The sequence below is a fragment of the Pristiophorus japonicus genome, chromosome 2 (genome assembly GCF_044704955.1).
Source record: "Pristiophorus japonicus isolate sPriJap1 chromosome 2, sPriJap1.hap1, whole genome shotgun sequence".
Lineage (NCBI taxonomy): Eukaryota > Metazoa > Chordata > Chondrichthyes > Pristiophoridae > Pristiophorus > Pristiophorus japonicus.
This window is the reverse complement of record NC_091978.1, coordinates 213,462,221-213,488,598: the sequence shown is the minus strand read 5'-3', so window position 1 is coordinate 213,488,598 and position 26,378 is coordinate 213,462,221. Positions and strand designations below refer to the sequence as shown.

The following is a 26,378-nucleotide window of genomic DNA, read 5'->3' as shown; positions in this document are numbered from 1 at the left end:
ACAAGGACTGCAGCGGTTCAAGAATTTGGCTCACCACCGCCACCTTTTCAGTTAGGGATGGGCAATAAATGCTGACCTTGCCAGCGATGCCCTCATCCCATGAACAAACAAAAAAGAAACCTGCATTGGTCACTCTATCCAACCTCTGCAACCGCCAACCAGTGCCCAATGGTGCTCTGAATCTGCCATTTCGTGGACATCCCCTCCCCAAGGTGAACAGGGATCAGTTGAATAATGAATGATGCTTTACTGTATCATTATTGATTCAAAATAAAAGCAACTGAGTAAGTACACCTTCTTTCATAAGAAATAGGAGCAGGAGTAGGCCACCTGGCCCCTCGAGCCAGCTCCGCCATTTAATAAGATCATAGCTGATCTGATCATGGACTCGGCTCCACTTTCCTGCCCGCTTCCCATTATCCTTTACTCCCTTATCGCTCAAAAATCTGTCCATCTCCGCCTTAAATATATTCAATGACCCAGCCTCCACAGCTCTCTGAGGCAGAGAGTTCAATAAATTTACAACCCTCAGAGAAGAAATTCCTCCTCATCTTAGTTTTAAATGGACTGCCCCTTATTCTGAGACTATGTCCCCTAGTTTTAGTTTTCCCTGTGAGTGGAAATATCCTCTCTGCATCCACCTTGTCGAGTCCCCTCATTATTTTATATGTTTCAATAAGATCACCTCTCATTCTTCTGAACTCCAACGTACTCAACCTATCTTTATAAGTCAACGCTCTCATCTCCGGAATCAATCTAGTGAACCTTCTCTGAACTGCCTCCAATGCAAGTATATCCTTCCTTGGATACGGAGACCAAAACTCTGTGCTGTACTCTAGGTGTGGCCTCACCGATACCCTGTACAGTTGTAGCAGGACTTCTCTGCTTTTATACTCTATCCCCCTTGCAATAAAGGCCAACATTCCATTTGCCTTCCTGATTATTTGCTGTACCTGCATACTAACTTTTTGTGTTTCATGCACAAGGATCCCTTGGGTGTTTAGACTGCAACCTTAGAGTAACTGTGAAGTGGTTTCCACTTTGGACCAATTCTAAAATTATAGAGTAACTCCAAAATTGGGCCATAATTGACTCTGGAGCAAAGTGGTATGAGATCTATTGGAGGAGATGGTCGCTCTCAATTTGGGTTTGACATTGTGAGTAGTATAACTTCAATGTGGTGTTGGATCTTATTTTAAAAGTGCTCATGGAACTCTTGAATAAACTAGTTCATGGCCTGGAAATCCCGACCTCCCCCAGTCCGTACGAAGTTTCTACGGACCCGGGAAGGCATCGGAAAAGCCGGTTTTCAGCACACAATGCACATATGCTGAAAACCAGCTTTTCCGATCTGTCAAGCTGGAGCTGGAGCTGGAGCTTGACAGATCCTCCGAATCTCGGGAGCGAGGACATTTGCAAGGGCAAGATTGCGGTATTTACCCGTATCTTGCCCAGCAAATGTCCTCAAAATTATTGCGCCTGCTTTTATCAGGCGCATAGCCTACTTTTACAGCCGTGTTTAAAAACATACAAAAATATAAATTAAATTTAAAAAACACTCTATTTTTTTTTTAAAAACCTGCCCACTACATTACATTTATTTTTAACCATAATTAAAAAATCTTTTTAAAAACTCAGAATTTTTTTTTTCTATAAGATATTTATTAACATTAATTTTAATGATGTGAGGTCTGTTTTTTACTTTTTATTATGTGTTTAGTGTGTTTGGGTTTTTTTTCTCATTAATAGCAATGAGAACTTGTAGATACGGAGTTCTCATTGCTATTAATGAGAATGCTGTGGAATACTGTACCTGATTGGCTGAGCAGTCATACGTGTCTGCACCTTCTGCGTGGGAACCAGGAGGACGGGAGCGCGCTTCGCAACGCGGGAAGAGAAGGCCTCCCCACCGGAATCCCACGCACCTCCCGGACCACCAGGTACTTTGGTAGAAATGTTTCAGGTCGGAGGCAATTGCCCGCGGGAAGCCTCCAACCGCAATTTCAGCCCCAATGTCTGCCCAAAATTAGCACGAAGGAATGTAGTACATGAATTTTGCCAATTAGAAAATATATTTCTTCATTTTTTTTTCACCTGGGAGAGAAGTTCTGTACATGCACACAAGAATATGTGCAGTACTCTCTTCGAGCCTACAAAATTACAGTTGGGGCCAGGCAGTATAACTGAAATACTGGAATTTGGTATTGCAGCTTGCGCTGATCCTTAGTCTCCAATTGGTTTCTGCAGTATCAGGTTCTCAATAGTCTCATCCTTAATAGTTACCTTGTCGCCACTAACCATTTGCAATATCAAGATCAAGTATAACTTTGTTAAATTAAGTACAGTTGTGCAACCTTAAATTTACAAGGCTGCGAAAACGATCAGCAAGATAAATCAACAATGTATAAGCCACTCGTATATTGATACCTGTATTTCCTTTATAAATACAGGTCAAATAAAACTGACTAAAACAAAATTCATTTATATCAAGTTTAACATAGCTCCCAGATCTTTTAATTGCTTTTATACAACAATGTTTATGTTGGACATGTGATTAGATTCAAGCTTTTCAATTTAGAAAGGTAAAATAAATCTATTATATATTTCTGTTTGGTGTGTACTAAAGCATATTAGTACTAATGTCTTTTGATATTCTGAGCAATATACAAAGGGATTTCCACGCTTATTCATGCTTCTATTTTTTTGCTGTCTTTAATTTCTTTCTCCCTGCTGAACAAAACTATTACAAGTAATAGAAATTCTTTAGATTAAATGTTGGCATCAGCTATTAATGAATCTGTGTTGGCAGGAGCAATGACCAGAGCCAGAACCTTAAGATGCTTCCACTGACTTTGACTTGTTTTTCTGAAATTTCCAAATGTTGCTCTGTCTATTGTTGTTATTCTTTCTTAACAGAATAACTGTCTGCAGTATTTCCACATAATTCGATTTAAACTTTTGACGGATACAAGATTCTGTGTTTACAGCTTCACCCTTGCTATGATCTGTTGCCCACTGGTGATCTCACTCATATATCCTACAGGTTATATGTGCATATACATCAGTTGATATGAATATGGGGCAGAGATACGCAACTAAATTTCAAATTCTGGTGTGTCATTGTGACGACTACAAGCTTGCACAAATCTGTCCGCTCTTTTGCGTTTGCTTCTGTTTTTAGTCATTTAAATGTAACTTTTTAAAAAATATATACCATTTTATGCTCCAACTTTTGCTGTTGTGAAATGAGTTTGTTTATAGTTCTTTTCTCATGTGCTTTTACTACTGATGTGGTAAGTCCTGTAAATAGTACAAATTACATTCCAGAGGAATAGGACGTGGATTTACCTCTGGATTAAAACTTGTAGTTTAAACACTGCTGGAGCCTGCAGCCAGAGTCACTTCATTTTTTGAAAAGCACCACTTAGTCTCTGAGTATGACAGCACTGCGACTTGAGTCAGCATGTTATAAACACGAGGCCATCTTTGCTGTGCACCTTTTGCTTTCAAGCAACTAGCTACCATTGATACTATGCTATTAATTGTATTATTAATCATCCCATATATCTGCAGGACATGAACTCTTAGTTATGATCTGAAACAGACAAATGAACTAGATTAGCACCTATTTGACAGTAATAAGCAGAGTATTTAGATTTGTGTGTCTGCTACTGAATTCAGCATCTTAAAAATGGCTCTTGTAGTGTTTGCAGAATATTTTAAGCTAAATATCTAAAGCGTTCAGATAGCTATGAATTTCTTTCCTGGCCGGGCTTGAAGCTCCAATCTCCATCCTGAATTATTGGCCAAAAGTAAATTTGACAGTGGTCCAAGCTGGTGCACTATGGTACAGATCTTGTACCTTTTTAATCAATGGCTATTTTATATAATATCATCATCATCATCATCATCATAGGCAGTCCCTCGAAGCGAGGATGACTTGCTTCCACGCTAAAAAGGGATGAGTTCACATGTATTTCAATATAATATAATAACAGCCCAAGTGAAGAGTAAATCTGTAGCATTGCAAATATAAATTGAATAGGCCCGTGTTTCATGGTTTACATTGAAACACAGAAATAGGAAGATAGGTTTTTATGCTGAGTCATTTGTGTTGAAGTGAACAATCTTTGTGGTCATTCATAATGGCAAAACAGCCACTAGCATTATATTCTGTGGCTAATAGAAACATAGAAAATAGGTGCAGGAGTAGGCCATTCAGCCCTTCGAGCCTGCACCGCCATTCAATAAGATCATGGCTGATCATTCCCTCACTACCTCTTTCCTGCTTTCTCTCCATACCCCTTGATCTCTTTAGCCGTAAGGGCCATATCTAACTCCCTCTTGAATATATCCAATGAACTTGCATCAACAACTCTCTGCGGCAGGGAATTCCACAGGTTAACAACTCTGAGTGAAGAAGTTTCTCCTCATCTCAGTCCTAAATGGCCACCTCTTATCCTAAGACTATGTCCCCTAGCTCTGGACTTCCCCAACATCGGGAACATTCTTCCTGCATCTAACCTGCCCAGTCCCGTCAGAATCTTATACGTTTCTATGAGATCCCCTCTCATCCTTCTAAACTCCAGTGAATAAAGGCCCAGTTGATCCAGTCTCTCCTCATACGTCAGTCCAGCCATCTCTGGAATCAGTCTGGTGAACCTTCGCTGCGCTCCCTCAATAGCAAGAACGTCCTTCCTCAGATTAGGAGACCAAAACTGAACACAATATTCCAGGTGAAGCCTCACCAAGGCCCTGTACAACTGCAGTAAGACCTCCCTGCTCCTATACTCAAATCCCCTAGCTATGAAGGCCAACATACCATTTGCCTTCTTCACCGCCTGCTGTACCTGCATGCCAACTTTCAATGACTGATGTACCATGACACCCAGGTCTCGTTGCACCTCCCCTTTTCCTAATCTGCCGCCATTCAGATGATATTTTGCCTTCGTGTTTTTGCCCCCAAAATGGATAACCTCACATTTATCCACATTATGCTGCATCTGCCATGCATTTGCCCATTCACCTAACCTGTCCAAGTCCCTGCAGCCTCTTAGCGTCCTCCTCACAGCTCACACCACCACCCAGTTTAGTGTCATCTGCAAACTTGGAGATATTACACTCAATTCCTTCATCTAAATCGTTAATGTATATTGTAAAAAGCTGGGGTCCCAGCACTGAGCCCTGCGGCACTCCACTAGTCTCTGTCTGCCATTCTGAAAAGGACCTGTTTATCCCGACTCTCTGCTTCCTGTCTGCCAACCAGTTCTCTATCCACGTCAGTACATTACCCCCAATACCGTGTGCTTTGATTTTACACACCAATCTCTTGTGCGGGACCTTGTCAAAAGCCTTTTGAAAGTCCAAATACACCACATCCACTGGTTCTCCCTTGTCCACTCTGCTAGTTACATCCTCAAAAAATTCCAGAAGATTCGTCAAGCATGATTTCCCTTTCATAAATCCATGCTGACTTGGACCGATCCTGTCACTGCTTTCCAAATGCGCTGCTATTTCATCCTTAATGATTGATTCCAACATTTTCCCCACTACTGATGTCAGGCTCACTGGTGTATAATTACCTGTTTTCTCTCTCCCTCTTTTTTCAAAAAGTGGTGGTACATTAGCTACCCTCCAGTCCATAGCAACTGATCCAGAGTCAATAGTCTGTTGGAAAATAATCACCAATGCATCCACTATTTCTAGGGCCACTTCCTTAAGTACTCTGGGATGCAGACTATCAGACCCAGGGGATTTATTGGCCTTCAATCCCATCAATTTCCCGAACACAATTTCCCGCCTAATAAGGATATCCTTCAGTTCCTCCTTCTCACTAGACCCACTATCCCCTAGTACATTTGGAAGGTTATCTGTGTCTTCCTTCGTGAAGACAGAAACAAAATATTTGTTCAATTGGCCTGCCATTTCTTTGTTCCCCATTATAAATTCACCTGAATCCGACTGCAAGGGATCTACGTTTGTCTTCACTAATCTTTTTTTCTTCACATATTTATAGAAGCTTTTGCAGTCAGTTTTTATGTTCCCTGCAAGCTTCCTCTCGTTCTCTATTTTCCCCCTCTTAATTAAACCCTTAGTCCTCCTCTGTTGAATTCTAAATTCCTCCCAGTCCTCAGGTATGTTGCTTTTTCTAGCCAATTTATATGCCTGTTTCTTGGTTTTAACACTATCCTTAATTTCCCTTGTTAGCCATGGTTGAGCCACCTTCCCCGTTTTATTTTTACTCCAGACAGGGATGTGCAATTGCTGAAGTTCATCCATTTGATCTTTAAATGTTTGCCATTGCTTATCCACCATCAACCCTTTAAGTATCCTTTGTCAGTCTATTCTAGCCAATTCACACCTCATAACGTTGAAGTTACCATTACTTAACTTCAGGACCCTCGTTTCTGAATTAACTCTCCATCTTAATAAAGAATTCTACCATATTATGGTCACTCTTCCCCAAGGGGTCTCGCACAACAAGATTGCTAATTAGTCCCTTCTCATTACACATCACCCAGTCTAGGATGGCCAGCTCTCTAGTTGGTTCCTCGACATATTGGTCTAGAAAACCATCCCTAATACACTCCAGGAAATCCTCCTCCACCGCATTGCTACCAGTTTGGTTAGCCCAATCAATATGTAGATTAATGTCGCCCATGATAACTGCTGTACCTTTATTGCACACATCCCTTATTTCTTGTTTGATGCTGTCCCCAACCTCACTACTACTGTTTGGTGGTCTGTACACAACTCCCACTAACGTTTTCTGCCCTTTGGTATTCCGCAGCTCCACCCATACCGATTCCACATCATCCAGGCTAATGCCCCTCCTTACGATTGCATTAATTTTCTCTTTAACCAGCAACGCCACCCTGCCTCCTTTTCCTCTCTGTCTATCCTTCCAAAATGTTGAATACCCCTGGATGTTGAGTTCCCAGCCTTGGTCACCCTGGAGCCATGTCTCCATGATGCCAATTATATAATTTAACCAATAAGAGAATTAAGGGTTATGGGTAGCGGGTGGGTAAGTGGAGCTGAGTCCACGGCCAGATCAGCCATAATCTTTTTGAATGGCGGAGCAGGCTGGAGGGGCTAGATGGCCTACTCCTGTTCCTAATTCTTATGTTCTTATATCCGTTAACTGCTATCTACGCAGTTAATTCGTCCACTTTATTCTGAATACTTCTCGCATTGAGGCACAGAGTCTTCAGGCTTGTCTTTTTAACACACTTTGCCCCTTTAGAATTTTGCTGTAATGTGGTGCTTTTTGTTTTTTACCTTGGGTTTCTCTGCCCTCCACCTTTACTATTCTCCTTTCTATCTTTTGCTTCTGCCTCCATTTTATTTCCCTCTTGTCTCCCTGCCTAGGTTCCCTTCCCCTTGCGATGTTAGTTTAACTCCTCCCCAACAGCACTAGCAAACACTCCCCCTAGGACATTGGTTCCGGTCCTGCCCAGGTGCAGACCGTCTGGTCCCACCTCCCCCAGAACCAGTTCCAATGTCCCAGAAATTTGAATCCCTCCCTTCTGCACCACTGCTCAAGCCACGTATTCATCTGAGCTATCCTGCGATTCCTACTCTGACTAGCACGTGGCACTGATAGCAATCCTGAGATTACTACTTTTGAGGTCCTACTTTTTAATTTAACTCCTCTCTCCCTAAATTCATCTTGTAGGACCTCATCCCGTTTTTTACCTATATGCATCATGACAACTGGCTGTTCATCCTCCCTTTTCAGAATGTCCTGCACCCGTTCCAAGACATCCTTGACCCTTGCACCAGGGAGGCAACATACCATCCTGGAGTCTTGGTTGCAGCCGCAGAAACGCCTGTCTATTCCCCTTACAATCGAATTCCCAATCACTATAGCTCTCCCACTCTTTTTTTCCTGCCCTCCTGTGCAGCAGAGCCACCCACGGTGCCATGAACTTGGCTGCTGCTGCTCTCCCCTGATGAGTCATCCCCCTCAACAGTACCCAAAGCGGTGTATCTGTTTTGCAGGGGGATGACCGCAGGGGATCCCTGCACTACCTTCCTTGCACTGCTCTTCCTGTTGGTCACCCATCCCCTATCTGGCTTGTGTACCTTTACCTGTGGTGAGACCAACTCGCTAAACGTGCTATTCACGTCATTCTCAGCATCGTGGATGCTCCAGAGTGAATCCACCCGCAGCTCCAGTGCCGCACTGCGGTCCATCAGGAGCTGGAGGCGGATACACTTACCGCACACGTAGTCGTCAGGGACACTCGAAGCATCCCTGACTTCCCACATAGTACAGGAGGAGCATAACACGTGTCTGAGCTCTCCTGCCATGACTTAACCCCTAGATTAGCTTAATTTGGCAACAATAATGCTAAAGGTTACCTACTGATAAAGAAAAGAAAAAGCTAAAACTACTTGCCAATCACTTAGCCCCTTGGCTGTGACATCACCTTTCGATTTCTTTCAACTTCTTTTTTGCCTTCTCTCCCTGCACCGGCTGGCCTCTCCGACTCACCACGCTGGTCCCCGAACTGCTGGTCCTTTTATGGGCCGCTGCCGCTCCGACTCCCACCTCTTCGACTCACCACGCTGGTCCCCGAACTGCTGGGCCTTTTATAAGCCGCTGCCGCTCCGACTCCCACCTCTCCGACTCATCAAACAAAGACGCCATCCATCAATTATTTTACTTATGCATGTAGATACAAACTCTTTCCAAACCTCTTTTTCGTTTCCAGAGATGAAATTAACAGGTTTAATAAAGTTAGATTTTATCAACCATATACTTATTTTATGCCTGACAATAACCTACCTTCATCAAAGCTTGTATCAAGGTTTTAGCACCAGTTTTCCATACACCTGTCTGAAGTACCTAGGGAAGTTTTTTTAAAACCTCAAATGATTTGTAAATGCAGCTGTTGTAAACAAATTGGCGCCTTTCTTCTGCAAATTAAGCTTTAAATTTGACTTTATTTTGCATAAAAAAGAAATTTCATTGAAATGCATTCATTGAATAATTGAAGGCCTTAGTCCTTGTGTGATGCAGTTGAGTTCTTTTTTAAATTTCAATTGATGGTCACTTTTTGCAGGTCGCTCCTCATTGTTCCCCATAGAAGATGGTTTTCTTGATGATGGACATGGGGACCAGACTGTCCCTGGGGTTCTGAATTCTGTTAATTGCTGCACATCTCACCAGAATGGGGAACGAATTGAACGATACTCACGAAAAGTATTTGTTGGTGGCCTTCCACCAGATATCGATGAAGGTAATATTAGTTGCGAAATAGCTGTAGAATTGTTTCTTCATTTCTATACTGTATTTATTTGTAGAGATTATATACATTATTAAACACTGCTTTTACAGATGAAATTACTGCCAGCTTTCGCCGTTTTGGACCTTTGGTTGTTGACTGGCCTCATAAGGCTGAAAGCAAATCCTATTTTCCACCAAAAGGTAAGGCAATTCATTTAATAATGTGTGTCTCACATATATTTTCTGTTTGTAGCCAACTAGACACAGTTTGAATTTGTTTTATCTGTGCATTAAAATTATTAAACTATCAGTTGTATGTAGATGTACAGCTGATTAACTGCTTTCTGAATATTTGGTTGTGTGTTCTCTGGATTCTTAGTGATCGTAATATTTACGAAATAAGGTACCATCGTTTTGCAAATAGCCAACAAATTACATGTTTTTTGGGGGAGAGATAGAGGGATTCTTGTTTAGGACTGGGACACGGTGTAACACTCAGTTAATCTGCAAACTCCATACCTTGTTTTAAATGAAAATCATAAGTAATGTTGCATGATTGTGCATTGTGCCATTTAATTGTAGAGTAACACAGTTTTGATAACCTGTGCCAAAGACTCCCTGCATAATGAATTGAGATCTTAGCTTTGCCATGTTGGTGAGATGCCAAGTGGAGAAAAGGGAAAATTTGGTATCAATTTACCCAGGGCCACTCTTGTGCATGTTTTAGTGGCTAATTATTGAGCAGGATTGGACTTGTTCCAGAAACAGGTGTTCATCCATGCCATCTTATTTGGGGTAGGTATATGGCATTGAGAGACCTGAGTGGTGGGGGGGGGGGCATAATTTGCCACTAAGGATATCAATTTGAATGAACCTTAAGCCAGTTTGCAGCACTAAAGAAATTTATGTTGTGTTTTTAAGTTGTTTATCTTAATAAGAGACATGGCTTCTATAATTAAAAGGAAATCATAAGTTTATTTTAAAAAGAAAATCATTATATAACTTAACAATCAGCTCTATTTTTATTATTTATGCTTTGAAGGCCAGATTAATATAGCATTTTAACACAGAGGAAATAAACTGCAGTCATAGTTACTGCATTTTTCTAAACCATTTATACCATTTTAAATGCCTGCTTCTATAAATTTATTCTGGCAATGGTGAGTGTAAAATGCAGAATCCAAAATGTAATTGGAACAATTATTATCTGTTTCATCATGGACTGTTTTGCCCTTGGGATGTACTCAGCTGCATGGCATAGTTAAATTTGGTTTCCTGCTTCCCCAGTGCAACACGGTACAGAAGAGAAGAAAATCTCGAGAGACTCTTGCCTCATTTGAGGAATGTGTATGCTAATGTTTGGGTGTAGCTACTACTGGGTCCCATATGGCAACCATACATCATAATTTAGTAAATTTTATTAAATTGATACAAAATTTAGTTACAATACAATAACACACACACACACACACACACACACACACACACACACACACTCTAACAGAAGCATATTGGCAGTCCAGAGGTGACATTCTTTCGATATGCTTTTTCCCTTTGTTCCCAGTTGCGCATTACAGGCTTCGGATAAAAATAGTATTTTACACCAATTGCAAGCAACTATTTATCGTTTTAGAAATTGCTTTTAGTTGTGAAATACAGTTGAAGACTAAATAAATGGAGCTGTGCTTGCTGATTTATACTTTTTCTGTTGCAGGTTATGCGTTTCTCTTGTTTCAGGAGGAGAGTTCTGTTCAGGCTCTGATTGATGCTTGTATTGAAGAGGATGGTAAACTCTACCTTTGTGTTTCAAGCCCCACTATCAAGGACAAGCCAGTAAGTTTATAGAATGCATCTCAAAGTGCTTGTAGGCCATAACCATCATTCATCACACCAGCTGTCATCGTGAAGCACATGAAAAAGAGGGGTATAATTAAAAAGATGTGTGTGCTCAAGGTTGGAACACTATCATCAGTGTGGCAAACTGGCTTCTGCATATTTTTGTGTTTGTGCAGGATGGTCTAGAAATACATTTCTGAAATCTGTGATAATAAATTTACTTCACAAATGAAAGGAATATTCCTGGATAAGATCCTTATTCTTAATTTTTATTTTAAATCACAAGGTGAATATCCCCTTCTAATTGGAACTGCTGTCTTGGCATATTTGAGACAGGGTTTAGAAACATAATTTACATTCATTAGCCTCAGGTTCCACCACTCTCTGTTGGCTGACTGAAAGCATTGAGCAGCAGGGAGTGTTAATAGCCAAGGCTTGGCAAAAAAGGACATATTTTAGCACTTAGCCTCAGAAATGCTGGGAACTTCACAATCTTGATTGGGAGGCTAGAAGTGACCTAAGGATAAGACTGTGGAAATTGTTCTGTTAGAAGTGTTTAGAAATGAAATTATTTTCAAGTAGTTCTGTTGTACTTTATTTGTACTAAAACAGATTATCACTCGTTACAGATTTTAATGTTTACCATTAATATTCCTGTCAATAGATTGTATTGAGCCAATTACCCTAAACTCTTGATTTGAGTGAAAAACTGTTTGGCCATGTGTAATAGAGTGCCAGTAGATAGCCATCAGTTTATGTTATTTCATTTTTAATTTGCATGAACTAGAGAAAGAGAAAAGATAAACATAGGCCACCAACTAGTGAGAAAGATATAGTGACAGGAAATGGAGAATAGTGTTGACCGGTTGTTTTTCAGACTGGAGGAAGGTACACAATGGTGTCCCCAAGGGGTCGGTACTAGGGCCACTCTTTGTCTTGATATATATTAGTGACTTGGACTTGGATGTACAGGGGACAATTTCAAAATTTTCAGATGACTCAAAACTTGGAAGTATAGTGAACGAGCAGGATCATGATAGACTTCAAGGAGACATAGGCTGGTGAAATGGGTGGACAAGAGGCAGATGAAACGCAGAAAGTGATACATTTTGGTAGGAAGAATGAGGAGAAGCAATATAAACTAAAGGGTACAATCCTAAAGAGGGTGCATGAACAGAGAGACGTGAGAATATATATGCACAAATTGTTGAAGGTGGCAGGGCAGGTTGAGAAAGCGGTTAAAAAAGCATACGGGATACTGGGCTTCATAAATAGAGGCATAGAGTACAAAAGCAAGGAAGTTATGATGAACCTTTATAAAACATTGGTTCGGCCTCAACTGGAGTATTGTGTCCATTTCTGAACACCGCATTTCAGGAAGGATGTGAAGGCCTTAGAGAGAGTGCAGAAAAGATTTACGAGAATGGTTCTAGGGATGAGAGACTTCAGTTACATGGATAGACTAGAGAAGCTGATTATTTGACAGAAAGTGTCTTGTTGCTATTTGATAAACATTTATTCATTGACATTGGAGAATGCCAGTCACACGATTCTTTTTGTGTGTTAAGATTGTCCTTTTTTTGTTTAAAAATAGCTAGGTGACTTAAACATTTCTATTACTTTTAACCAGGTCCAGATCCGGCCGTGGAATCTAAGTGACAGCGACTTTGTAATGGACGGTTCACAGCCACTTGATCCTCGCAAAACCATCTTTGTCGGAGGGGTTCCTCGCCCTCTCAGAGCTGGTAAAAGAAAAATACTCCAGTGAACTATTTGAAAAAAATCTTTGTGTGCAGAATGATACTGCGTTGAAAAATGTTAATTATGCCACACCAATCAAATGATTTGTATTCTCTCTCTCTCTTACAGTCCCTATAGATTTGTCTTAAATTCAAATGCTTCGTAATGCTGACTAAGCAATGCCATAAACAATACACTAGTACCAGTGTACAATAGGAAACTACGAGCTTGCAGACCATGAATTTCATCTTGTCCACAAGACCTAATTTCTGTTCCTTCGACCCCATTCCCAATAAACTCTTGACTTCGATTCTGCCCTTCCTGTCCCCCATTCTAGCTGACATTGTAGATGGTTACTTTTCTTAAGGCACTACCTCCTCTCTTTCAAAACAACTATTATAACCCGCATTCAAAAAACCCATCCTTTACCCCTCTGTCTCTGCGAGCTACAACCTCGTAGAATTATAGACTAGTATAGCACAGAAGGAGGCCATTTGGCGCATCGAGACTGCATCATCTCAAACCTATTTTCTCTCTCAAATCTCTGAATGTCTTAATGCTTCTCAGGAATCGTGGCCATTTCTCCTGCAACTCCATTTGAATTCTTCTGGCAGAACGGCCCGAACCAAAGTCATGAACTACATATGCCGTCATTGTGACTATGGTACATTATCCCTTCTTGTCCTCCTCAACCTCTGGAGCCTTTAACATGATTGATCATTCCATCCTTCTCCAGTGCTTTTCCTCTGTTGTCCAGCTCAGTGGGACTGGCTTGCAGGATTCCACACTTACAAATTGGAGTGTTTCTAGAGATGGCTTTAATTACCACCCCCACCTCACACGATCACCTTGGGAGTGCTCCAGGGATCCTTCCTTGGCCCCCTCCACTTCGTTATCTACATGCTGTTGCGGGGCAACATAATCCGCAGACATCGGGTCAGCTTCCATATCTAAGCTGGTGACACCCAGTACTACCTGTCCACCAACTCCCTTGGCCCTTCCACTACTGCTGTGCTATCAGACTGTTTACCTGACACTCAGGTTGGAGTGAGCTGCAGTTTCATTGGGAAGACCAAAGCTATTGTCTTCAGCCCCTGCCACAAGCACCATACTTCTTCCCTGGCCACTGTCTTCGGCTGAACCAGAGAGAACTCGCCATTCCTCTGACCTGCCCTTTTGCGCAACCCGCCCTCCTTCGCCCCACCGTTGGTGTCCGTGACTTCATCCACCTAAACCTCGTGTCCTGGAATTCCCTCCCAAAATGCCTCCGCCTCTTCACTTATAGCTCCTCCTTAAAACCCATATTTGACCACGCTTTTTGGGCATTCCTCCTAATACCACCTCCTTTGGCTTGCATCCATTTTTTCCTCAGGGCTCTGTGAAGAGCCTTGGGATATTTTAACATTATAAAGGCACTTTATACATGCAAGTTGTCATCATCGTCAAGTCTTGACATGAAACTGGACAAAACCTGTCTAGTTACCAGTGTAAATCAGCAGAATTATCCCGTTCCAAAATTAGTTTGTTTCTTTTTAAATCTGTATTGAACTGATGAATCTCTGACATGTTATCTATGATGGTCTGAATTTTAAATGCTAGATGTTGCAAACCAGAATTGAGCATAATATGGAGCCACATATTATATTGACAGTGCTCTTCTGATTGTTTTTTTGGAACCGGAATGAAAATTGTTATAGCAAATGGTTAACAATACAGATCCATTGTCAGTATCTATTTTGTTCTTAAAAAGTTAACTTTTATTACTTTGTTCTATCATGCTTCATGCCAGTATCGTGGGTTTCTGTCAATTAATTAGTTGATGATGCTGAAAATGAAGCTAATCAGAAAGTGGGACCACAGCGACTTGTCCTCGGTGATTATAACCGTTAATAAACAACTATATGGTTAAACAATTATGCAGTTTACACTGACCAATAGGCCAACTATGAAGGGACATTCAATTAATTTGTTTTTAAGAACACAGCTATTCTACTTGGTTTATTCACTTCAATTTGTATCATTCTGGTTTAAAAACCTCTGTATTTCTTCTTCTGCAGTGGAACTAGCTATGATAATGGATCGCCTTTATGGTGGAGTATGTTACGCGGGGATTGATACTGACCCAGAGCTGAAGTACCCTAAAGGTGCAGGGCGTGTTGCCTTCTCGAATCAGCAGAGCTATATAGCAGCCATCAGTGCTCGATTTGTTCAGCTACAGCATGGAGATATTGATAAACGGGTAAGTATCATGTGAAATTAGCAGACCCAATGACTTGTTTTACTTAGATTCCCTCTGACTGCAGAAGATCGGTACTTTGCGCAAAAATAAACCCTGTTAAATTATAAGACCTGACTAATCAGTGTTAGAACAGTTGTGCATGCTGAAGCTTGCATATGCACAGATTTGTTTTTTGTTCCAGCTGTTGTAGCATCCATCGCTTGGTATAGTGGAGCAAAGTTGAAGGCAATGGTCCTTGAAGCAACTATGTTTTTTGTGACTAAGGTTAAATAATCCTTTTATACAGTAATTGTATTTTAGGAGCTTTGTCTAAGATCATCATGCTCTGGTAAGGCTACACTTTACATACTGCGTTCAGATCTGGTCACCAAGGTACAAGGAAAACATCAAAATCCTGGAAGCAGTGCAGAGAAAGGCAATGAGACTGAATACTATTGTCAGATAACTGAGTTATGCAAAAGGTTAGAAAAATTTGGACTTGAAAGGAGACGTGTAAGGAAAGTCTTGAAAGGAGGTCTATAAAATAATAAGTGGAATAGAAGAGGTTGATTGTGAATCTACTTTAATCATGACTGCAGGATTTGGGTTCAAGCTGGTAAAAGGTATGTTTAGGACTGATGTCAGAAAGCTGTTCATTGAAAAATGATCAATACATTGAATTCTGGGTAGGGTAGTGGCGACAGAAACTCTAGAATCATTCAAGAGGCAGTTGGATGCTATTCAGGGGAAGCGGACATTGTAATTTCCAATGATGGCTGAGCTAGTTAGGCCAAATGATCTTCCTCGTTTATACTTAACTTTATGAATACAGTTTGAACAGACCACACCTTAAGGATTATTCTGAGCAGCTGCAAATTGCATATGAGGCTAATTTTGTAACTTTGAGCTGCTTGCTGGAAGCACATATAGGAAATCTGGGCAGTCACTGCACTTAATTTTTTAACTATCCAACTTAATGGGGTCAAGTTTCGGCCTGAGTTGCTCCTATTTTTTTGGAGCAACTGGTTTAGAATGGAGTATCTTAGAAATTGCAATTCTCGGCATTTAGTTTGCCCCGGTTCTAGTCAGTTAGAACAGTTTCAGTTTGGAACAGATTTTTTTTTCAAAAGGGGGCGTGTCCGGCCACTTACGCCTGTTTTGAAAGTTTAGGCAGTGAAAACATACTCCAAACTAACTTAGAATTGAGTAAGTGCAGATTTTTGTACGCTCAGAAAAACCTTGCCTACACTTTACAAATCAGGCGTAGGTTACAAATCAGGCATAGGGAATGAGGAGGGGTGGGGAAGGGAAGTAATTAAATTCTACAAGCATTCAACAGTCTTACTTAAACAAATAAAGAGCCATCCTGAATAAAAAATTATAAACAAAGCAAAGATAAAATATTGGATATTCCTACCTGTGAGAAGTAGCAGCAGCCTTCGAGCTGCGGTGCTTCAGGCAGGCTTTCCATGTTGGAGACAGGGGCGGCGTCAGTGACTCGATGGCAGCCCAATAATGGCAGCAGGCAGCCTTCGAGCTGCGGTGCTTCAGGCAGGCCTTCCTTCCATGTAGGAGACAGGGACGGTGTCAGTGGCTCGATGGCAGCCGAAGACACAGCAAGCAAGCAACCTTCGAGCTACGAGGGAAGCTGAGGCCATTCGGCCATGGGATAGGGGCAGCGACAGTGGCTCGACGGCGGCCGAAGACACAGCAAGCAAGCAGCCTTCCAGCTGCGAGGGAAGCTGAGGCTATTCGGCCACGGGATAGGGGCGGCGCCAGTGGCTCGACGGCGGCTGAAGACACAGCAAGCAGCCTTCGAGCTGCGAGGGAAACTGAGGCCATTCGGCCACGGGATAGGGGCGGCATCAGTGCCCGACGGCAGCCGAAGACACAGCAAGCAGCCTTCGAGCTGCGAGGGAAACTGAGGCCATTCGGCCACGGGATAGGGGCGGCGTCAGTGCCTCACGGCAGCCGAAGTCACAGCAAGCAGCACTCACTGATTTCAGCAGGTGATTTCTTCAACAGTGCAGCTAAAAGCACTCCTTCAGGCACCAAAAGAAATCACCAAAATTCAATCCCAAGGATTTCCATGGGTTCAACAGACAAATGAACACTTTTCTTTAAGTCCCTTTAAAAATGGCCGAGAGCCAATGTTTATGGGCTACTGCGCGTGCGCGCGCTCCAACGTGCGCGCTCCAACGTGCACACGCAAGGCTGCCGGCACGACGTTGTCTCATTTAAATTAGCCCCACCCCCCCACCACTTGTAGAATCGGCGCGACTCTGTTGCTCTGCCCCCTGCTGCTGTGTGCGCGCCGTGCCTAGCTCCCAGGGACCTGCAGGGAGCCGGAGAATCTGGAGGTATTTTTCTGACACTTTTAGGCACGAAAAACGGGCGTCCAGGTCGGGGCTGTGCTTTTCTAGGTTCACCCCAATGGTTGGAAAATCACGTGCGCTGCGCAGCAGAATTTGACATGTGATTGGAGCAGGCAAACTTTTCCACTAGAAGAACAGTGAATTTAGTAATAACAGGTTGTCACTCAGGACTTTGTGACCTCAGTATAGTGTCCATTAGCGATGCTGGAATAAGAGCGTCAGATGTTTTACTAGTTTCCCATTGAGCATGTTTTATTTTCTTAAATAAATAAAATGTCTTAAATAACAAATATGAATTTTTGTTATTTGGAGATCACTTTAATCTTACTTTGTAGTCTTCTTGTCAGTTGCTTCAAGATTTCAGCATGTTCATTGACGAGCTTTTGTTTTTCCTCTGCTTTATGTAGAATAAACCAACACCCATCATATTGTTGGTCCTCATTATGATATATGTGATGTGAAATAAAACTTTGTACATTTGTGCATTAAGTTGGAATAGATTACTGACCACTTTCAAAGTCTTACGTTATCATTACTTGATCTTTTTCTCTTTCATTCCCCTCTCCATTAAACAATGGTGCTGATGGATATAAGAACATAAGAAATAGGAGCAGGAGTTGGCCACTTGAGCCTACTCCGCCATTTAATAAGATCATGGCTGATCTGATCATGGACTCAGCTCCACTTCCCTGCCCGCTCCCCATAACCCTTTATTCTCTTATCTCTCAAAAATCTGTCAATCTCCGCCTTAAATATATTCAATGACCCAACCTCCACAGCTCTCTGGGGCAGAGAATTCCATAGAAATACCCCGGGGAAAGGGCAGGGGTATGGGACTAGCTGAGAGAGACTAACGGACCGAATGGCCGCCTTCTGTGCTGTAACCATTCTATAATTCTACGGGGTTCATTTTGACGACTTCAAATTGCATGTCAATGCTTCAAAACTGCAGTGTGCTCTGCGATGCTCTTCCATGATCCTTTTGAAAAATATATTATGGAATGGAATTAGTTTTAGAGGAATTACATGAATACCGATTCCCCATTAGCAGAAAGAATTATAAATAATGCACGTTCTGCCAAAATGGTACCAACAAGAGTATTTTAGTGACAGGGCTATTGTATTTAATAGTAAATTGTCACATTTAACTCTGAAAATGTAGCAGTTTCCTTCTAATTGTAGGATATTGGTATTAGATTAGAGTAATATTGACAGATGGATCAGGTAAAATGCCTATGTCTGAGGAGATTGGAACTGAACATTAGTCATTTCAGCTCAGTGGTTAAGAACAGCTGCAGTAATTAGCTGTCGTCCACATGATAAATGTCTCTATGGACATGAGAGCTTTGACCTTCTGTGATATTTGAATTGGAAGCTTTCTTAGCAATTCACACCTAACTTAGTGTGTGTGTGTGTGTGTATGTAACATATAAACAGTTACCCTTGGTCATGTTTAATTGCTTACTAGCCAATCACATCATTAAAAAATTTATATTAGTGCGCAAATTTATTTAACATGTGGATTCTGCACATTTAATTACTGGATCTTCATTCGAGTGTACCTACAGTTCAGAACTCTATCTTTACCTTCATTACATACTGAAGTTGTCACATTGCAACACAAGTCTTACAAGCAATAGCTTCACCTACTGGTCTACCTTAAATATAGGTATTCATTCAATATGTTATGAACTCTACAAGATTTGAATAACATTGAAAAAAAATCTTGTTTAAATTGTGTAATGGGAGACATAAGCAATGGCTAATGACTCTTGAACAAGGTGGCTCCAAGATAGCCCACCTAACGATGGAAGATTCAAACTGACTCAATCCTCTGTGGCATACTCTGTAATCTAATATCTGAGCCATGCATGCTTGCAGTTCTCCAGGGTGCTGAAGATTGGCTTGGCTCAGTGGAAAACTGGAAGAGTAGATCTATCACTGGGGGCTCGATTCCTTCCACTTAGCTCCAGATAACCCTACAAACTAATATCCTAACCACGAAGGTGGTACTAGCTACCCAAGCAGTGGAAAGCTGGCCTGTGCCATGTACTGGTAAGCTGCATGGCTTTAACTAGTTAAAATCAAGCAGTACCTTGCACACACTTGAGGATCATTATACCTTGGCTTCTTGCTGATCTGCTAAATTCTTTGAGCTTAGGGTTGTGTTCCTACCAGAAGAGTATGTGCACTGCATATTTGGCAAACAGAAACTCTATGGTTTGAACACTCAGTTATGGGGATGGGTTTCCAAGTCAGACACTCAGCTAATCAAAGAACAGTTCTTCCTATGATTCCTTATAGTTGTCATTTTTGTTGATTTTGAAATTGACACCATTTCCAAGATTTAGCTTTGCTGCCCTCCTATGTATTATTCCTTTTATTAATTTGTTAGCAAAACTCTCACGCATCGCATAATCTTAATTAACAACAGCACAGTGTATGCATAATTTATTAATATGCAATGTCTGCAGATGTGATTAAATGAAGCGTATATTTATGGTACCATTGTTCTTGCGATGAGGCTGAGGCTATAAATTAACATTAAATTCTTCGCTGTTCAAATTAACCTCAGTGTACTTCATGCTGGCATATTAATTTTGCTTCGTTATGTACGTAGCTGTTGCAAAATGGAAAACCTTTATTCAAATCATCTTGTGCTGCAAAATTCAGGATCATGAATTGGAGGTACAAGGGAATTGACCTAAATTGGACAATGTTATACAAACTGCCATGTTTCTCAGTGTCTTGTATAAGTGAAGGATGTTGTCAGAGAACATGTAAATTGTAGGTTTCAGTACTAGTACAATGGGTAATTCAACACACACACAATTTTTCCATCTTTATCAAAAATGTGAGATTGACAATATGAGAGCAAAGAAGGAAATCTGTTGGGTAATACACATTTGTTTTAGATGGAAAGGGTAGTGTAACAAAATCTGGCTAATTTAGAAATTATTGTCATACTGTCATTTGATTATTTTAATAAGTTTAACTACTGAGTGATTTGTTAATATTACATGGCTCAATTAGACAAAAATGTCAAATTGGGCGAATTAACGAATATCAAGTTGAATTTTAATTACTTTTGCAAATGTTAATAGAAAATAATATTTGAGTGTTTAGAATGCTTCATCGTTGAAGGGAGATAAGTCTGTAGGTACGTCAATTTGTCCCAATCGCTACTTTTCTTAACTTCACACTTATCTCAGTGGGGCATGATTGAATTACCAGAATCTTCCCTTCTGCATAAAACAAGTTGATCTGTTAATTTGAGATGTCTGGCATTCGATTGGCTGTTTTTGATGAAAAATGTATGTTGGAATCCAAGGGGTACAGAATATAGTGAAGTGTGTTTATAGGGTGGATAGTTTGCTGGCTGCAAGACAGAAAGCAGAGAGATGGGGTAAAGGGTAGCTATTCAGAGTGGCAGAAGGTGGAAAGTGGAATCTCACAAGGATCAGTGCTATTGTTCACAATTTATATTCACGATTTAGACTTTGGAATCAAAAACACAATTTCTAAATTTGCGGATTACACCAAATTGGAAAGGGGGGGAGGGAATAGTCAATACTGAAGAGGACTGCAACAAATTACAGGAGGACATTAATAAACTTGCAGAATGGGCATAATTGGCAAATTAATTTCAACATAGATCAGTGTGAAGTATTACATTTTGGTAAGAAAAATGAGGTCACTTATTACTTGGAAAATAAGAATCTAAATGGAGTAGAGGAGCAAAGGGATCTCGGAGTACAAATACACAAATCAGTAAAAGTAACGATGCAGGTTAATAAGACAATTAAAAAAGCAAACCAAGCACTAAGGTTTATTTCTAGAGGGATAGAATTGAAAAGTTGAGAAGTTATGCTAAACTTGTATCGAACCTTAGACCACACTTGGAGTACTGTGTACGGTCTGGATGCCATATTATAAAAAGGATATAGAGGCACTGGAGAGGGTGCAAAAAAGATTTACAAATGCGAGGGTATACCCATCAGGAAAGGATGAAGAGGCTGGGTCTCTTTTCTCCTGAAAAGAGAAGGCTTAAGGGGTGACCTAATAGAGGTATTTAAAATTATGAAAGGTTTTGATAAGAGTAAACACAGAGAATAGCTACCCTTGTTGGAGATGAATAAAACTAGAGGTCATCAATATAAGGTCGTCACCAAGAAATGAAATTGGGAATTCAGAAGAAACATCTTTAGCCACAGAGTGCTGAGAATGTGGAACTCGCTATCACAGGGAGTGATTGAGGTGAATAGTATAGATGTATTTATGGGGAAGCTAGATAAGCATATGAGGGAGAAGGGAATAGAGGGTTATGCTGATAGTTATATGAGGAAGGATGGAGGGAGGCTCGAGTGGAGCATAAATGTCAGCATGGACTAGTTGGGCCGAATGGCCTGTTTCTGTGCTGTATATTCTGTGTAATTATATGCAATTGGAGATTAGGTAAACATGAAAATATACAGAATGGGAAAATAGGGTGAACATAAATGATTTATTTAGAATTTTTTTTAATTTTAAATTGTTTATTTCAGTGGTATGAGGTTAGTATTAAACTCGTCTATTCCTGACCTCTGAATAGCTTTATTAATGTAGTGCTGGTCGACCTCCCGTAGTAATGCTGACAGTCCAGAATGAAGTGCCTGATGTTTACCAAGGTCCCTCTACAGCTTGAACATATAACAGTGGTACACCCGTTCATTCAGATTCCAGCATTCACAGTATTTTGCTTTTGTGTTACATTGTACATTGCTGTGATACAACATCATCATCATAGGCAGTCCCTCAGAATCAAGGAAGACTTGTTTCCACTCTTAAAATGAGCCCTTAGGTGGCTGAACAGTCCAATATGAGAGCCACAGTCTCTGTCACAGGTGGGACAGATAGTCATTGAGGGAAAGGGTTGGTGGGACTGGTTTGCCGCATGCTCTTTCTGTTGCCTGTGCTTGATTTCTGCATGCTCTCGGCGATGAGACTCGAGGTGCTCAGCGCCCTCCCGGATGTACTTCCTCCACTTAGGGTGATCTTTGGCCAGGGACTCCCAGGTGTCAGTGGGGATGTTGCACTTTTTCAGGGAGGCTTTGAGAGTGTCCCTGTCTGCCCACCTTTGGCTCGTTTGCCATGAAGGAGTTCCGAGTAGAGCGCTTGCTTTGGGAGTCTCATGTCTGGCATGCGAACTATGTGGCCTGCCCAGCGGAACTGATCAAGTGTGGTCAGTGCTGGGGATGTTGGCCTGGTCAAAGATGCTAATGTTGGTGCGTCTTTCCTCCCAAAAGATTTGTAGGATCTTGCGGAGGCATCGTTGATGATATTTCTCCAGCGACTTGAGATGTCTACTGTATATGGTCCATGTCTATGAGCCATACAGGAGGGCGGGTATTACTACAGCCCAGTAGATCATGAGCTTGGTGGCAGTTTTGAGGGCCTGATCTTCAAATACTCTTTTCCTCAGGTGGCCAAAGACTGCACTGGCGCACTGGAGGCGGTGTTGAATCTTGTCATCATTGTCTGCTCTTGTTGATGAGGCATGGGAAATGGTCCACGTTGTCCAGGGCCGCGCTGTGGATCTTGATGACTGGGGGTAGTGCTGTGTGGCGACGGATGTTTAGCGTAAGGCCCATGCTTTCGTATGCCTCAGTAAATACGTCGACTATGTCCTGGAGTTCAGCCTCTGTATGTGTACAGACCGCAGGCGTCGTCCGCGTATTGTAGCTCGACAACAGAGGTTGGGGTGGTCTTGGACCTGGCCTGGAGACGGCGAAGGTTGAACAGGTTCCCACTGGTTCTGTAGTTTAGTTCCACTCCAGCAGGGAGCTTGTTGACTGTGAGATGGAGCATGGCAGCGAAGAAGATTGAGAAGAAGGTTGGGGCGTTGATGCAGTCCTGTTTGACCCCGGTCCGGACATGGATTGGGTCTGCAATGGATCCGTTGGTATTGATCAGGGCCTGCATGTCATCGTGAAGCAGATGGAGGATGGTGACGAACTTTTGGGGCATCCAAAACGGAGGAGGACGCTCCATAGACCCTCGCGGTTGACAGTGTCAAAGGCTTTTGTAAGGTCAAAGAAGGCCATGTATAAGGGCTGGTGCTGTTTCCTGCATTTTCATGCAGCTGTCGCACTGCAAAAATCCTGTCCGTTGTGCCCCGGAGGGGTTGAAATCCGCACTGTGACTGCGGGAGGAACTCCTCAGCCACAGGGAGAAGACGGTTGAGAAGGACTTTAGTGACGACTTTCCCACTGGCTGATAACAGGGAGATTCCTCTGTAGTTGCCGCAGTCGGACTTGTCCCCTTTTTTAAAGATGGTCACGATCACTGCATCTCTGAGATCTCCAGGCATGCTCTCCTCGCTCCAGATGAGAGAGATGAGGTAATGTATTCGCGCCAACAGTGCCTCGCCACCATACTTCAGTGCCTCAGCAGGGATTCCATCCGCTCCCGTAGCCTTGTTCTTAAGCCATCTTATGGCTTTTTCTACTTCGTGCAGGGTTGGGGTTTTACTGAGGTGGTGGCGTGATACAACAACTTTACACATGACTGACAGAAATATATAGGGTCTTGCATATAATATTTTAATACTATTTACCTGTAATAGAATCATAGAGTCATAAAAATTTACAGCACAGAAGGAGGCCATTTCAGTCCATTGTGTCCGTGCCGGCCGATCAAGAGCTATCCAGCCTAATCCCATTTTGCAGCTCATGGTCCGTAGCCCTGTAGGTTACAGCATTTTAAGTGCACATCCAAGTATCTTTTAAATGTGGTGAGGCTTTCTACCTCTACCACCACTTCAGGCAGTGAGTTCCTGACCCTCACCACCCTCTGGGTGAAGAAATTTCCCCTCATATCTCCTCTAAACCTCCCCCCAATTACTTTAAATCTATGCCCCCTGGTTGTTGACCCCTCTGCCAAGGGAAACAGGTCCTTCCTATCCACTCTATCCAGGCCCCTCATAATTTTATACACCTCAATCAGGTCTCCCCTCAGCCTTCTCTGTTTCAAAGAAAACAGACCCAGCATCTCCAATCTTTCCTCATAGCCAAAATTCTCCAGTCCAGGCAACATTCTTGTAAATCTCCTCTGCACCCTTTCCTGTAATGCGGTGACCAGAACTGAACAAAGTACTCCAGCTGCGGCCTAACTAGTGTTTTATACAGTTCAAGCATAACCTCCTTGCTCTTGTATTCCATGCCTTGACTAATAAAGGCAAGTATTCCATATGCCTTCTTAACCACCTTATCTACCTGGCCTGCTCCTTTAGGGATCTGTGGATCTGCACTGCAAGGTCACTTTGTTCCTCTACACTTTTCAGTGTCGTACCATTTAATGCCTTGTTTGACCTCCCCAAATGCATTACCTCACACTTATCCAGATTGAATTCCATTTACCACTGTTCTGACCAGTACATTGATATCTCACTGCAGTCCACAGCTTTCTACTTCATTATCAACCACACAGCCTATTTTAGTGTCATCTGCAAACTTCTTAATCATATACCCCCAACATTCAAGTCCAAGTCATTGATGTATACAAGTTGAGCGTCCGAAATCCGGAAACCTCGGGACCAAGGCCATTCCATATTCTGGGTTTTTCCGTATTTTGGAACATCTTTGCCTGGGCCGAGGTAGGTGGGGTCGGCCCACCGAGGTAAGGAGGAGGGGTGGGGGGGAAGCCGGGGCCGGGCCGCCGAGGTGGGGGGAGTCCGGATTTTGGAACATTTTCCGGTTTCCGGATGACCCCGCCATAGATTGGCCCGGTGTCTGGATTCTGGAATATTCCGAATTTTGGAACTCCGGACCTCGGACGCTCAACCTGTACCACAAAAAGAAAGGGACCCACACTGAGCCCTGTGGAACTCCACTGGATACAGCCTTCCAGTCACAAAAACACCCATCAACCATTACCCATCAAAATGTAGAACCAGTTTGGGTGGAGATAAGAAATAATAAGGGGAAGAAGTCATTGGTGGGCGTAGTTTATAGGCCCCCTAACAGTAGCTACACTGTTGGACGCAATATAAATCAAGAAATAATGGAGGCTTGTAAAAAAGGAATGGCAATAATCATGGGCGATTTTAATCTTCTTATTGATTGGACAAATCAAATTGGCCAAGGTAGCCTTGAGGAAGAGTTCATACAGTGTATCCGGGATTGTTTCCTTCAACAGAACGTTGCGGAACCAACCAAGAAGCAGGCTACCTTAGAGCTGGTACTGTGTAATGAGACAGGATTAATAAATGATCTAATAAAGGATCCTCTACGAAAGAGTTATCATAGCATGGTTGAATTTCAAATTCAGTTGGAGGGTGAGAAAGTTGGATCTCAAACCAGTGTCCTGATCTTAAATAAAGGAGACGACAAAGGTATGAAGACAGAGTTGGCTAACGTAGACTGGGAAAATAGATTAAAGTGCAAGACGGTTGATAAGCAGTGGCGGATATTTAAGGAGATATTTTATAACTAGCATGAAATATAAAAACAAATAGCAAGTTTCTATAGGTATATAAAAAGGAAAAGAGTGGCTAGAGTAAATGTTGGTCCCTTAGAGGACAAGACCAGGGAATTAGTAATGGGGAAAATGGAGATGGCAGAAACGCTGAACAAATATTTTCTATCAGTCTTTACGGTAGAGGACACTAACAATATTCCCATCATGTATGTACATTCTGTTTGTAGCATATGGTGCTGCTCAGGTATAAAAGGCCAGCCATTTTGAGAGTCAGGCACTTTGGGCAGAGCCAAGGTTGTACCTTGCTTAGTTAAACAGTACTCAGTTTGAACCTTTATTGCATACATAACAATTCCAACAGGGGATGGTCAAGGGGCTATAGGGGGGAGGAACTTAACACAATCACAATCACTAAGGAGGTGGTACTCAATATGATAATGGGACGAAAGGCAGATAAATCCCCTGGACCTAATGGCTTGCATCCTAGGGTCTTAAGAGAAGAAGCGGCAGGGATAGT

The 26,378-nt window shown here is 42.0% G+C and overlaps 1 protein-coding gene across 11 annotated transcripts in view; it reads left to right on the top strand.

The window, feature by feature from the left end:
• Positions 1-26,378, top strand: part of LOC139243823 (cytoplasmic polyadenylation element-binding protein 2-like) — a 211,983-nt gene that overhangs the window by 162,371 nt on the left and 23,234 nt on the right. For all 11 annotated transcript variants that reach the window (XM_070870875.1, XM_070870880.1, XM_070870876.1 and 8 more), the window contains 5 exons: positions 9,072-9,248; positions 9,347-9,436; positions 10,950-11,068; positions 12,702-12,816; positions 14,869-15,050. In XM_070870875.1, coding sequence (XP_070726976.1) covers positions 9,072-9,248; positions 9,347-9,436; positions 10,950-11,068; positions 12,702-12,816; positions 14,869-15,050 — 683 coding nt within the window. The remainder of the gene's footprint in view (positions 1-9,071; positions 9,249-9,346; positions 9,437-10,949; positions 11,069-12,701; positions 12,817-14,868; positions 15,051-26,378) is intronic.